We start from the raw sequence: 16,075 nt of genomic DNA on the forward strand, positions 1-16,075 counted from the left end.
TTAGATGCCAGTTTTTGAGGTAATCCAGTCACGGAAATAAGTCACTCGTGTATAAACTCCAGGTTTGTTTGGCTTGGCACATTCATCTCCCCAGCTCACTATTCCCACGAGGTACCACATCAGTCTAGAATCTGGAGTAACCAGTGGTCCCCCAGAGTCTCCCTGGAGAAAGAGGAGGGGGAAAAAAAAAGATTTATTTGTTCAGAAGGGAAAATCTAAGTCTTATCATTAGACAAGAGGGTCTGGTGCATCCAGTAAGACAGAAAAGCAAGCAGTGTTTCAAGAGCTGCCACTTGTGCAGAATCCAGGGTATATGTGAAATTTGAGTCTGCAGTCAGTGGCTATTTCCTATTTGCCATGAAGTCTCTTGACTGGCCTGTGATTGTACAGTATCCTTCCATTAAAAATCAAGCAAACAAAAAATTCCCTTCTCATTTTGTGACCCTTCTCATTTTGTGAAGCATTCCTCATACTGCTTTGTCTTCTCCTCAAAGTCATTTTTTTATTTGTTTTTACAGAAACCACTATCCTTTCAGCAAACTCTTTTAGACACTTGCAGCAATAACATTTCAGAAAGGATTTCATCAGAAAATTGGTCTTCTAATTAGATAATATCTCTTAAGACATTAGTCATTTTCAAAGGCTGAATTCAGATGCTGTTAGTAGCATGACATGGTAATAACAGTTCAGTGGAAATCTTGCAGGCTTAAAGGCAATTGTCACACAACAGAACAAATACACCATCATCCAGCAAGATGCATTACTGAAATACACAGCAGCTGCACCCTTCTGTTCAGGTCTCTTCAATGCTGAGTGAGACAGGAACAGAGGAATTAGGTCTCCAGTACTTACCTGCAAACAGCTTTTGTTTAAATCCATAGGACTGGGATTTTGGAAAGGGTCTGTTTTGAATCACTACTTACATGTATTTATTTTTTTTTTTTTGTAAGTAACATTAATAGCAGTTGCCTTTTTAAAAGTTATCCCTGTAGTAATATTTTTGCAGGTGGTAATATTTTTGTTCAAACACCTGCAAAAATATAAGCACCTGCTAGTGATTGCTGTCCAGCAAATAAGGGTCTGGTGTGGAATAGCAACAGCAAAGGAGGAATAAAGCATCAATGTACAGGATACATTTTTGAAAAACAGATTTCATAGAAGATATGATGAGAAGCAATTGGGCTTATAGCAGCTATTTTGAGTTACAAAATGAAAATTTCATCTCATGCCATGAAAGGTTTAAGTTCTGAGCGTTATGCTAATTTAGCTCCTTCAGTATGGATTTTACTTGCTAAATAATTTTAAGAAGTGCTACTTCACTTCACATCTTAATTCCTGTTTGAACAGAGCCTATTTAAAGGACTATTATACTGTTAGTGAATATTCAGTTGGCCAAATACTGAAATCAGCATTAAAAGAGTTTTCCTTTTTAATTTTCAGTTATTGTTACCTGACAAGCATCTACTCCTCCTTCTAAGTACCCAGCACACAACATCCTGGGTGTTATGTCCCCATCATACACTTCTTTTTTGTTGCAAGTGTCCGAGTCAATAAGTTTCACTGTTGCTTCCTGAAGAGCATTAGGAGTGGGACCTGAGGGAAAGAGTAGTACAGGCATTAACAGAATTGCATTTAATGTCTTACCAAGCACCAGATTAATTTGATACAATATGGAGGTTTTACTTCTTACTCTCTCTAGGCTGGGCCCTTAAGAAAAAAATACATACTCATAGTTTCACTTAGAAACTGTAATATTAAGACAGAACTAATGATTGCATGATACACAGTGCCCCAAGTGTAACACTGTATTGTACACATTTCCATCTGATACCATGGAACACAAATTACCTATCCATTTGGGCACATGATATGGCATCAAAGCATCTTGGTTCTATTGCTAAATGTACTCACAGCTTGGCCTGATATATGCAAGTCTGTACAAGTGATCATATCTAGCTCACTGTGGAAATTTTCTTGAAAGCCTGCACGGCTTTCTGTAGGCTTCTGGCTCGAGCTAAGAGAATATTTTTTTAGGCTCTCCATTAACACATGCGTGGCTTGGCCACCTGTCTCAAGTATCTACAATATAATATGGAAAGGCTGGAAAAAAAAAAGAGGACATTTATGCTATTTTCTGCTTAAGTGGATAGTACCTCTTTCTTTGTCACGTCTAATTTTAGAGCAAGAAACTGCTGCTCACTGTTGAACAAATCTATTGCTTGTAGACAAAAAATCAGGCTTGCTGCCATATAACATACAGCTACACAAGTGATACCTATTCAGTAGTAAATCAGTGCTCTGGTTCATGCAATACATGGGTTGCCTGGCAGACGTGGGACTCACCGTCATTGGTAAGTGCTCCCCAGCCTGTGATGACAGCATAAATATTATATGGAAAAGTCTGAGATGGCTCAGGCAGACAAACACGGTGTATGTTACTCGTAAACTCAACTTGTTTAGAGAGCTTCACAAGTGCAATGTCATAATCATGTTCTGGGTAGCGGTACATTTCGTGAATAATAATAGTCTTGACTGATCGTTTCAAGGTTGGTGGCTTCAAAAGAGCTCCAAAAGTAGCAGTCCACTTGTGAGGGTGACTCATTCTGAAAAAGGTAAGAGTGCTGTAAATATTTGACTGTGAATACATGTACTCAGGTGTTTAAAATTCTCAAGAATCTTTATCTTACAACCCCTTCAAGCCAGTTCCCTACTAAGTTCTTAAGGCATCCATCAATTCTCATAACACTGTGCCCCATGTAATTGTGGGTTGCTACTAGAAGAGGGCAATCTTGCACTCTCTTCTCAACCATGGTTTCCTACTCCCTTCAACTTCTCATTCCTGATCTAGCCACTGTTTAGCCACAGGGTGTGTGTAATCAGCCCAAAAAGCTCTTCTGCTAGAAAAATCATCTTTTCTTTTTCTGGATGTTAATAATTCACTCAAACAGCTGTTCCATCTTACATGTCCTGAAGTTTCACAATGGCTGCACTTGAAACAAAAAGTTCTGAGAGTGCATGGTTAAATGGAAAGATACAAATCTGGGCTTAGAACTTCTGGTAGCAGCCCGCAGAAGCAGCAACCTAATTGCAGTGTGAAAGAACACCTTTAGAAACAAGCTCACCCCAAACCTGTTTGTTTTTTTTTTTTCTTCCTCCAAGGCAGAAAACTGTTCTCCTGGAAAGAGTTAGGGGTGTGTTGTAAATCTGGAAAGCCCCACAGCTTGATCCAAACAGAGCACATTCTGCTGCAGATTCTCTCTAAGCTGGGAACTTACTCTCTGAAGCAGTGAGCAGCAGATACAAGCCAAGTATTGCTGATAAGCGTTGCACCACAGCGATGGACATTATTGTACTGCAAACTAGCTTGCCACGGCCAGTCTCCAGTCTCTGCAGAAGACAATCCTCCAACTATTCTCAAGGATGTTGCTTTTGCTATTGACTTGACTGATCTATTCTGTCGTAACCCGCAGACTGTCAGAAAGGAAAAAAATATATATTAGTTACTCGTCTGTTTAGTAAGCATGCCTGCCAATGGCTGTAGGTACTGTGGAAAATAGATGTCAAAAATCACACAGCACTAGGTTCTCCAACAGTATCCATCAATATGAAAACATACCTTCCACCAGTTCCCAGAACAGAGATCCTCATGCATAACCCATTCTGTTAGAAGCCTGAATGAACAACTGACTATCATGGTAAACCATGATGGTCAACGATTCAGGCTGAGGCACACCAACAGCCCAAATCAAGAATCAAAACCCTTCACCACACAAACAGGACAATTTCCAAGTCTAGGGATTGCCAACTCAAACATTTCAGGTGATTTGCCAAAAGGATAAAACATGAATGATGGCAGTGGTCCAAGCCATGGGTTTTTACTAAGCACGCATGCAGACTACATAAGTAAGTTGCTGCTTGGAACCACGCAATCATACACTGCACAAATGGCCATTTGCAAACGAACCTTGAGAGTTGCTTCAGGCAAAGAACAACATGCCAATCCAAGCCAGAGATCAAAAAATAAACATGGATACCTCCAGCATGGTGTGCATCCATGAAGTATTATTTTCCCAACTTGAAGAGAAATAAAAATATCTATGGCTTCAGCCATAAAACAGACATTCAGGAACAGATGAAGCTCCCCAGTAGCTTTAGAAACTTCCTCAAATGAGGGAGCTGTTTCAGCTTTTTTCTCCCATTCGGTCAGCATCAAATTCATCTTACCTGGACCAAGACTCACTAGCTTTCATCCAGGCCTAGATTTCAGCTAGGCATTAGGAAAGTAGAGATACAGAACTATCCCGATTGTTTGAAAAACAGACAGAGCTAAGAATTATTTGCATAGTGACAATATCAAACGAACTATTGCACTGTCTGTCTCCCTCAGACAGTGACCCAGAGGGGGGACAACATGGAAATCCGCAATACCTCACTGAAGAGCTGCCAGCACCAGACCCTTGAAGTCCTCAGAAGGCAAACATTGGAGCCACGCAGAGCGTAACCTCTGCCCCTTCCTGCTAGGATCTGCACAAGGTGATGTTAACAGTACCTCATAGTCAAAAGCAGCAGTGATAACTCAGCAGATTGAAAGCTGTTCATAAATTTGGAAACTATCACACAATATCTAGAAAATCATAGGGTCAGTGTAGTGTCTGCACTGTGATGAAATTTAAAATTGCGATGAAGGAAATCAGTGGCATGTAAAGATACAGCTACTTGTACAAAACTTCCCATGTGAAAGGAAAATGGGAAGGTATACAATAGCTGATGAGATTGTCTATAATAGCATGTTTTTCCTTCTGAAAACTATTGGTAATCTTCAATTACTGGACCTAGATCTGCACAATGCTATGAACTACCTGTTGCATTCAAAACAAGGGAAAACTCACAGTTCCCTCAGGAACCCAGGAACACCAGAATTTAAAATGAACCCCAAAAGAAATGTTATTTCATCTTCCATTACTTGAAAACCATTTGAAGATGGGTTTTTTACAACTTTTCAATCACTAAATAAACTTTGTCCCTGAAAGCTCAAACATCTTTAAAACAGACTACCTCAACTCGACCCCTACAAATGTATCTTTAGAAGACTGATCACACTGTCTAACATTTACATAGCAATTTTTGAGCTACCATCCATTCCAAAGCCATCATATTTTCATTATAATCAGAGAGTGACATTACTTTTGTACATTTTACCGTTGTCCTTCCTTACTTCCAATACACACAAAAGAAAATTCCAATCTTCCACTTTCTAAGAGCACACTGAAAGCCACTATTTCAAACTCCTCTGCATGTGCCCATTCCTACTGGATTTTGTGCCACCTTACATTCACAGGGTGTACTATAGGCCTCTGCTTGGTTGCTATCCTTAAAGTGTCAGGTGTAAGCCTCATCACTTAGTGCATGTATGGAAAAAAAAACAATACGAGATGAATTGTTATGCTACGGCATCAAAGACAAGCATATGTGAAACAGTCTGCAGTCTCTCCAAGAAGAAGAGAGGACTGGGTGTCAGCCCTATGCACGCAGGATTATAGATGTGACTAAGTACACATTTTAATCCATTTTTAATAGATTGCTTTTAAGTGTAACCTGCTCAAATCCCTGATAAGGACTCTCTTACCTTCATCACACTCTCATTAACCTTTCAGATAGCTGCTGTGCTTGATGTTAAAGTAGTCAGTTAGACCAAGCAATTAAGTTTTTCTTTATTGGAAGTCTTCACTGTTCACTTGTTTTTTTCACTGCCTACACCTAGGAGTTACCTAAATTTTGTAAACCTAGAATTATCCAAATTTTTTAGCCTTCACAAAAATATGGCTTATTGTCTGCATGTCCAATGACACAAAATAAGCAAGTGTCCTGAAACCACAGTGCTCAGCCCTTGTTTACTAAGTCATCGATTTCCTAGATACCAGGTTTTACATTTAAGGTGCACCCTCCACCTACCACACTGATGCTGCTGAAGACAGGATTGTGCTATGGCCATCTGTCATCCATAGAGTGATGCAGCAGGACCTGCATGTCTTCTCTCTGCACAAACCTGGGGATTTCTAAACAGCTCTCTCTCAACTGCTGTTATATTAACAGGAGGATCATCTCACTACAGAAAAACTGATGGGACTCAGAGATGGGTGGGGACTTTTCCTAGAAAGAAGTTTCACCCAATTTATACTGATTGTTTTTGTTAGTAGTTAGAGCTTTCCTAAGTATCCCAGAAAGCACTAACAAAAGGCTTCTCTATGACTAAGACTTCTTACTTATCTAAGCAGGAGTTTCTCATACATGTAAAGCACAAGGACACATTTGTTTGACAAAAGGGAAGAAAAAAGGCTTTGAAGAGCAAGGAAAAGTGCTTGGAGACTCTTAAAGCTAATTACAATAATCAGAAGTTTCTCAAGCTTAAAAAGCCCCCACTTACTGTCATTGAAGATTGCTTCTGCTCTTCTCCTCTCCACAGCTGAAAAAAAAAAAAAAAAAAAAAAAAGGAAAGTCAGAGTAGAGCCAAGAAAGCATAGACAAGGCTTATCATCTCCATGGTCATCCAGTTCCTGTGGCTACTTGAGTGCTGCATGGCCCAAGAGGCAGAGGTAGGCTGCAATAGAAGCCAGGAAAGGTCATATGTGGTTATGTCCTTGCACTGGTTGTCACACCCCTGCTCTGCAGTGCAGTTTGCTGTACTCCAGGCAGTCAATATCCTCAGAGGTCCAGGCCAAAGAGCTGCTCTGAGTATGTGACAATACAATACACTTTTTCTTTCACTAATGAGCACTGGCTCAAGGTATCAGTCTCCCCACCTGCTTACACCATGCTCTCTTTTTCATGAGAGCTACCATTCCACGTGCCGGCAATCTAGAAGATAATCACACTTTTAAAACTATTGTTAAATTGCCTAGAGGTTCTTGTACAGTATCCACAAATTCACAGTCTGCAGATAGCCTCAGCAGATCTCTGACCTTATCCACTTCCTTCTTTTTTATTTTCTTTTTGCAGCTACACAGAATAATATCCTAGCTTTGATCCCAAACCATGCCAACCAGGGCAAAGAATTTTTTTTTTAATGCAAAGGGCTCTGCCTGTTGGCTACTGTGCTCCTACCACATTTTGCTTGTACATTTGACAGTCTTTCTGGTATGCATGTTTGCAGTCCACTACTACTAAGTAAGTACTCAATCTTTATATAACATTAAGCAGATTATGATATAAAAAGGAAACCAAAGGACTGCAAGTGAGCATACAGCTTGATTGCAGGGAACATTACAGAACAAAGCCAGTGGCAAGGCAAACACATGTGCATGCAACCACTGCTTTATTTTATAAAAATGGAACTGATTTATAATTCAAAGTTTGTATAGAGACACAGTTTTATTCACCGTTCATGTAATAAAGCCAGATAAGGTTTACCGGCAAGCAACAACTTGTGAGGTCCCCTGTCAGTACAAGTGCTTACTTGCACTTAACTGCTGTGACAGAGAAAGGAGACAACACTCAAGTACAGGTACTTCTGGGCTTTGGAAATGCTCACTATAGTCCATTGATTTCCTTGAATAATATTGTTGTTTGTTGCCAAGATTCCTTAAATCTGTAATAGTACCAGATAATAAAAGTTACCTCAGCAGAGAGCTCTAGCAGTGTTGCAAATTTTAATAAGCTAAAAAGTGAGGAAGAAGTGGGTGGAGAGTCACACTTAAAGATCTGGCTGATTCATCTACGTGGTGATACTGGCAAGAAGTTCTTCCAAAAAATCTGGCCCTATTAATTTATTTCAACTCTGATAAGCATCCAGTATTTTCCTGGAAACTCATACTGTTTTCAGTACTATTCAGCATTTGGGTCATTCTAATATTGTAAAGCTGGAAAATGGAAATAAACCAACAAGTGTAATAAACAGTGAAAGCACATCTTTCGCCTTCAAGTGCAATATTGATTTTTTTTTAATTATCATTATTTTTCTAACTCCTCTCTGGGTGGAGAGACATTTAACTCATAATGCCTGATTATGAAGCCTGAAGTCAATTATTAATACTTATATTATGTTGCAAAGCTAATCAAGAGAACAAAAGAAGCAATGAGCTTGTTCAAGCACAGTGCCAAAAGCAATTCAGTTGGCATGTTCTCACTACACTGAGTTTTGCTATGAGTCACACAGCTGTTCGGCAAGGCATCCGTCTACATCTCTATTTGCTTTTTTTTATGAGGCACCTGAAAAAATCTACAAACCTCACATGGGCAAAATTCTGCTCTGAGACCTATCCATTGCTTCCAGACAGACTATCCCAGACACTGTTTCTCCAAATACGTTTCCATATACTGTGAATGTTAAAACAGAATGCCTGTACAGCTCTGAATTTTAGCATAGTTTATCAAGACTACACACTTCACGTACTCTCTTTTCCACCCACTGCTAAAGTGCACTGACATCTGCCCATAAATTTAATGTTGTGTTCGTCAGGGCAGGGCCAATGCTTTGCTTTGTCAGATACAGCGTCCTGACTGCCTATCTCACACCAGGGGCTGGAAAAGAGGTACCAAAGAAAACACCACAGAAAATAGAAACAAAGCAAACAAAAACCAATAAACTTCCACAAAATAAAGGCAGTCCTTAAGAGGCAAAAGCGGGTAGCAACAAAATCTGGGAATCACAGAGATTAATCTAAGGACTCAGAGACTCTGGACTCAAACCATGATCCCAAGCTCAGAGCACATGTAACACCTTTGGAAAACGTGATGTGACACAATTTTCAGATAAGCTGAACCCACAGTAGGTACCATCAAAAGCAGAAACACGTTGAGTTGCATGATACTTCTGAAAAAAACAGATTGCTTGCTGTCTCACCTCATGGTGGGGCTTGCCTTCATTTGTTACTTGACATTTTTGTCAAGCTTAGCCAACAGCACAACAGCACACCATTTCCGACTGTGCCAGCCAGCACGTTGCAAGCCATGCCTTGTGAGGCATGAGGTGATTTTCTCAGCCCCGCTAATTTACTAGTTGTCCCTAGTTGTTTGTACTACCAAGAAAAAGCATCAATTAGTAACAATTAAAACCTCATATCTCATCCCAGCCACATACAGATGGAAAAATAGTTATTTGTACTGCATTTAGGAAAACAGTGTTCAGGTTTCCACTGTAAACAAGAACAAGTTCAACTTGAATATGCATTGCCTACCTGCCAAGTGGAACTCGCTATTAAATTAAAGCTTGCTCAACTTATAACAGAAAACTCATGTTTAAATTAAAATCACAGCTATCTACTGAAATATGGCTTAGAGAAACCATCTTTCAAAAGAGGGCCCTGTTCTCCAACTGGATGATCAGTAAATATAGTTATTCTGCGTATACAGTTAACTCAATCTTTGGACACACTGATGTTATTGGTCTCAGTTTCATATGAATGAGAAAAGTGACCTGGTACAGTAATTATTTAAGATTATTATCAGTTAATATCCTATTTTTACTCCTGAATACACATTTAAGCAAGCATGGAAGGGAAAGGGGAGTAAGCAAAAGTTGGAAAGCAGATTGATTTTGGTAATTGCCTATAAACAACAGCCACTTAAGGCAAGGATTTCTAAAGGAGTTCAGTGTCCAAAGCCTGTGGACCTATTTCCAAGCCATCTAAATGTTCACAGGTTCATAATTACCTGCAGAGTGAATGTGACTACTCAAAGAGATTCAGAGATTCCTACAGAAAATAAGATGTGCTTTCTTTGTTATGTTTCAAATAACATTAGCATTACAGCATTAGAAAAGTACATCTTGTGTCCACTGCCTCACTTAATTTAGTCATGGAGACCAGCATTTACATCAAAGAGGAAATAACAACCAGAACCATGAGTGAAACAATGGAGGAGACATTACACTGAAGAGGTTTAAACAAGGAAAGCAAATGCAGTACTAAAGGACATCATGAGTTTTCAGTGTGGAAATGTCTGAGAGACCTGCAAAATTAGAGATAAGAAAGCTGTTTCAAGAATCCGATACCAGGACAATTACTTAATTTTCCCAAATGCTACTTTCCACAAGAATTAATTTAAAGGTTTCCAACTGCAGTTTTCTATGTACCATAATGTAACCACTAGTTTCAAAAGTTGCACCAAGGAAAATTCACGTTTGGATGTTAGGAAAAATTTCTTCTCTGAAAGAGAAGTCAGGCACAGGAAATGGGCTGCTCAGGCAGGTGGGGGAGTCACTGGAGGTGTTCAAAAAATGTTTAGATATTGTATTAAAAGTCATGATTTAGTGGAGAAATATTGGTGGTAGGTGGGTGGTTGGACTGGACTGGTTGAACTTGGAGGTCTTTTCCAACCTTGATGATTCTATGATTCTAATATCTCTACCCTAATGTTCTTCAATTATTTCGAAGACCATGAAGGCCCCAGGTACTGGAATGAGAGAGGAATTAGATCAGTCCTTCACAGTGACAGACTCAAAAACCATCAATGAAAGGAAATGCAGCAGTTTCCTGACATATAGCAAAGCACGAGTGCTCTGGGCTCATCAGTAATAACTTGCTATTCTGTGGATGCATATTGCACACAACCTAAAACACACTCCTACTAGCATTGCTATAATTCCTGTTGAGACACCAGGGAGTAATTTCCTTAGAGTTAAGCACCCTTGTGGAAGTAGCAAGCATAACTTAGAGACAAGTGATGCAATTCTCATTCCTTCAGCAGGGGAGAGTTAACCTGGTAGGGACAAGACAAAGGCTGTGTACCTCTAATTGTCCCTGTCACCCTTCCCTTCCCTCTCTGCTCCTGTCCACAAGGCCTGTCTTAATATCTGTGACTTCCCCTCACCGCTGCCTTCAACTCCATCTTAATTATTCTCCATTTTCTGATAAAGAGAATAGCCCATCTTTCACTGAAATTTATAGGTCCAAAATTGGTAATAATCTTCTCCTTACAAAGGATGAATAATTCCTTAGTTCATAAACATTCCCCTGTGTGAAAATAACATGCCATGTGTTATCAGAAATTCACTGAAGCCACATGCATGACAATACACAAGTACGTGCTTTTGGACCAGAGGATTCATTAGCCAGTAACATATGCTGGAATCCTCATTTACAAGTCATGCCCTATGGCATCTCCAGTACAGCATATATTCACTTTCATCCCATCCAAACTAAAGTAACAACATCATCGCTATCAAGGAAAATACATTTTTTGTATGTTTTTCAGTTAGCTACATTGAGCCATGAAGCCACAGGAACTTTAGTTCCAGTTAAAAGAAAGGAGTATCACAGTGTTTAAAATTCTACTTTAAATTCAAATTCTGGTTTCAGCAATGGCTTTGTAGTCCTGTCTGTCACTGTGAAGGGTGAGATGTAAGCCTGGCATGAACAGAGGATGCAAAGTCACATTACTGGAGCAAGACTGTGAGCTAAACTGCCACTATCCAGCAGGGGCTAACAGCTGCTGCTGACTTACCTGCTCTGCCTCAAGTACTGTCTCCTTCCCTTAGGCATACAGGAGAACCCACCATTCATGAAGTTGAGAACTGTTTTATTCCCTAAGTCTTTTTAATGCATGGCTCAGTTTCTGCAAAAATACTCATTTTAAGATACATTTCAGTGTCTCCCATTTCAGTCAGGCTCTGTAAACTGCTGCAAACACTGAAATATACCACCTTGTGCCAAGGTAACATCGTCAAAGTGGGGGAATGTTGAACTCTGTTGTATTTGTCAGTGTGTTGATACACATCCTGTTCTACTACCCCAGGATGCTGTTGGGTTGTACAGATATCAAATACAAGAAAAGCAAAGATTGCCAGATATATTCTTTGAGCTACAACTTGATTAAATATTATTCAGTAATTCAGGTCAGACACTCATCTGCATGTCTCCCAAATAAGACTTGATAAAGAAGAAAGAATCTATTTCTTAGGCTCTGTACTTTGCAAGGAGCTTTAGTAAGTATCTGATGCCAGATAAATAGAAATAATAACAGTTGACTTGTTGATCAAAACCAATGCATGACTCATAGTTCATGGTCAAAACCCTTGGCTGAGTGATAGATGGGAATACTTCCTACTCACTTTGAACAGTGCCACTGGTCTTGCAACCAGTTTCTTTCTGACGTCAAGAGTATATTCCAAAAACACTTTTTGAGAGACTTCCAACCTACCTGGCAAAGGGAAATAGGCTGGCAAGCTGCTCTATACTTTGCCTAACAGGGATGCAGGCTGTGAGGTGACTCTACTTCTAACCAGGAAATCCTGGGGAAAAAAAAACAGAACAGCCTTATCTCTTTGGTGCCAGAACTATATAGAGGACAAACTGTAACACCTTCTTTCAGTGCCAGTGGAAGAGTAAGTCCTAATTTGGGTTTTTCCTATATCAGTCATGACCTGACATCTCTGAAGAGTGGAAAGACAGCAGAATGAGAAGTTAGGACTTCATGTGATTCTTCACTGAAAATATTTAGACAGTGAAACTCCATTGGATGCAAATGCATAAATCTCTATCACCTCCCATTTCCTCTTAGACCTATAGCTGATATCTGGAAATACCACCATAGTTGGCTAGGAGTCTAGGAACTGTAAGCTGGACAAGAAAAAAGAACAGGGACTCCAGTAATAAGACATGTGAAGACATCCCAAGAACTTTTTGTTTTTTTTCCATCCCTATATAAAGACCATTAACTATTTAGTGATGATACAAAATAGAAATAATATTATTTTGCCTTTTTTTCCTTGTTTTACATACTTGCTGTATTTTCACATCAATGCTATCCACCTTCTGTGTTTTTCAAAAACAAAACAAAACCAACAAAAAAACCTCTAAACATCATCAGTTTAGATTTTATCTCCTCAAAGCTATTTATTCCCCATCCTCTGAAATAAAGAGGGAAAGCAAGATCCTTGGCTGGCAGACTAATTCTGTGCTTTTGCCCCGGACAGCAGCTGAAGATTGGAAGCCTGCACCCAGTCTGCAAGCAGTTTGCTGGATCTGATCCCCAAAAAGCAAACACTTTTGAGTGAAGTGCAAGTTGAGACAGTGTTGAATAACAAGATTAGATCAGATGCTGGGAGGAAGACTTACTCATTCTCCTTATCAGACCCTCCTAGCATGCCATTTAAATAAGTGCCTGACCTGGATTTCTTCAACTAGTTAGCTATGCTTACCTAAGCTATGCTATACCATGACCCTCAAATTAAAATATTTTCATAAAATGATTACACTGAAAGGTCTAATGATTTTTTTTTAGAAACTGTTACGAAAAAGTTCTAGAACTGCCTCAAGATAAGCAAGGATTCCAGCTGGCAAAACCATCAAAGCTACAGTGAAGCAAAAGTTAGAAAAGTAATACAGAGCATGGACCCTTATAGGGCTTCTCAACTGTCCTTGATTCAAATACTAGAGTTGGACAAAGAGAAATCTAAAATGCAAAAGTTCTCTGGACTTCTGGGATCTGTTGTAAAGTGTCATTTCTTCCAGGACTGAGGAAGGAGACAAACTTTGTATTTGAGACATTCATTTCCTCAGAAAGTACAGGAGAGCTCCTGTATTCTCCACCTGAGTCAACCTGATTTTCTAAATGGCACTGCCAAATGTAGCTTGCTTAAGACTCATAATACAGTTGAAATACCCTTAGCAAAGAAAGATTCAAATTTTATTGTTGTCTTCTAGAAATGGCAGGGTATTGTTTATGAACCTTTTATATCATGTTTAACAGTTGCACAATGCTTGTCCTGTTCTGAGTAACAGACCTATGTAGTCAGTGTTTTATGGTTTAGATGGGACAGCCAATTAAAGCAACAGGAGGTTTATCATACAATTTTATCAAAGCAACATTGAGATGCCATCTTTATCTGAAACCAAGTATTTAATGAAAACACTGTGATTCAATTGTACCAGATAATTTTTTTAACTAGCAACTAATGTATTACTGTGGTAGCGCTGGTGCAGTTCAAGGTCAACAAAACAGAGTTTTGAACCACTTCTCTTATTTACCAGATTAAACATAAATAGCTAGTAACTTGATGAGAAGATCATGTTTATTTTCTAACAATCACCTTTACACTCTTTCCAATTTTATTCCTTAAGTAAGTCAAACTAAACCAGAGTTTTAAGATTTAGTAAGTCATGATCCAAACACCTTTAAAAAAAAAAACAAAAAAAAACCAACAACAGCACTCTTTCACTGTCTTTGGTTTATGGCTACATGCTGTTTCTACATGAAACGAATAAGATAAGTGGTGCTTCCTTGTTCACAGGGATGACATTTACCATCATGAGCCATCCCAATGATGAGGACTGATTGGCCCATCAAGAAACAATGTCCATATGACACTCATATTTGAATTTCCCTACATTGTTGCAATGCATCTACCCACCTCAAGCACCAATAGACAGAACAAATAGTTGCTCTCAATCATTTTTGAGTGGGAGGAAGCCTGGATCCATCCAGCACGGGATTTAGCCCAAGATTCATTCAACAAAGCTGTCTCGCCTCCTTGCACCTTTGCTGGCTTAAGTTGTCTAGCACGAACAAGCAATCAGGAAGTATACGTATCCATGTACTGTACTGTCACTGTTGTGTCAGGAGTAAACAGAAGAACTGCAAAAACGAGTGAAGCAAGTATCTGCCCCTTCCTTTTGACCAGCAACTCATTCTTGAAAAGTCTGACTCACAAAAAAAATGCTAACTAATAAACAAAGCAGCCTTGCGCAGAGACAAGAGTCTAAGCCTACAGAAAAACTCTCTAACAGATCAGAATTGTAGAAGCACGAAGGAGAAAACTCATCTGTTCAGCAAATCACTAAATCAATCACTAACAGTGCTGCTATTCTTCACATCAGTCAGATGCCAATTTCATAAGTAAAGAAACATCCAGATCCTCACCTGAGAGGTCACACTGATAAGAACACTCTTCCTTTCTTTTTCTTTAACCTAGGAGTCTGAAAGGAATTTTGATCCTCACAGTAAAAAAGAATTTTTCCAAAGCGTGTGCTGTTTCCCCACAAGGACTAACATCCAGGCATCGTTTTTGCACTTTCAGGCTCCCTGGGGCTGTAAAGACCTAAGGAGCATGTTTGTTTGCACTGCTATGTACCAAAACACTGTGGTGAGGCTTTCACTCTTTACGCTGATGGGTAAACATCATCAGAAGGCAAAATCAAGTTAAATCAATCAGAACAGAACAATAACTAGATCTAAGAGAGAAGTAATGTCCTTACTTGAGACAGTAGAAGATCTGACATCTATTCGCAGGGGCCCAGTGTATTTTTTCAGGCCCCTCCATAAGATCCTTTCAACTCTTTTGCGCAGTGCTTCTTTGCAATCCGTGGCAGAGAACCAGAATGTGAGCAAAGCTTCTGTCACCACACCATCAGCATCTGGACTACAAACCAACAAAACACAGTCCGGTTACCTTCAGCTCATTTTTACATTTCTTAGTTTTCATCTTAGCAACAGCAATGAAACAGAGGATTAAATACATGCTTGAATGTTTTGTACAATTTAGAGAACTGATTATTAAAAGAAATCCAAGAAGTTCCAAATTGTCCAATGTATCTTAGACTAACACAAGGCATGAGGCTTTCTGTGAATAAATGGCCAGACCAGTGTTACAGCCCTGGGGTCTAAAAAGCAGTCACTGACCACACATTTGCAATGCAAGAACAGGAGGGAATGGAACTGATTTGCTTGCAATGAAAAGCTGGATACACATACTTCTGAAACATCAGAAAGACAATTATCAGTATCTAGATAGACCTTTCCAGCGCCCTGTATGTACACAGAAAAAAATCTCCAACTGCCATCAAAAGGTAGCTAAGAAAAGAAGAGAGTAGTCAACCTAATTTTCATCACTGCAGCCTCAAAGTCAGAGTATCTGCTTGGACATTCCTGGGTAAAGACAGGGAAGTGAAAGAGAAGGTCCTCCAGTTATATCTCACTGTTTGAAGCAGTTGTAATTATATAAAGGAAAAATAAAATTAACAGAAAGAGAGCAGCTTTTGCACAAATCATGTAATCATCATACAAAAGTAGAAAAGAACAAGCACCAAAACAAAACAGATAGTTCTGCTATTGCCAGTGAAAGGTAATGAAAAGACGAGGT

The 16,075-nt window shown here is 39.3% G+C and overlaps 1 protein-coding gene across 1 annotated transcript in view; it reads right to left on the reverse strand.

Moving 5' to 3' along the window:
• LOC122180175 (transmembrane protease serine 11E-like) overlaps positions 1–16,075 on the reverse strand; it is a 37,107-nt gene continuing 21,032 nt past the window's right edge. The window contains exons 5-10 of the mRNA XM_042871694.1: positions 15,192–15,355; positions 6,425–6,463; positions 3,276–3,471; positions 2,344–2,603; positions 1,451–1,593; positions 1–162 (exon numbers count right to left, since the gene is read on the reverse strand). Coding sequence (XP_042727628.1) covers positions 1–162; positions 1,451–1,593; positions 2,344–2,603; positions 3,276–3,471; positions 6,425–6,463; positions 15,192–15,355 — 964 coding nt within the window. The remainder of the gene's footprint in view (positions 163–1,450; positions 1,594–2,343; positions 2,604–3,275; positions 3,472–6,424; positions 6,464–15,191; positions 15,356–16,075) is intronic.

This window comes from Lagopus leucura, unplaced genomic scaffold, assembly GCF_019238085.1.
Source record: "Lagopus leucura isolate 7727_CA_CO unplaced genomic scaffold, USGS_WTPT01 Super-Scaffold_100004, whole genome shotgun sequence".
In the NCBI taxonomy this organism is placed as follows: Eukaryota; Metazoa; Chordata; class Aves; order Galliformes; family Phasianidae; genus Lagopus; species Lagopus leucura.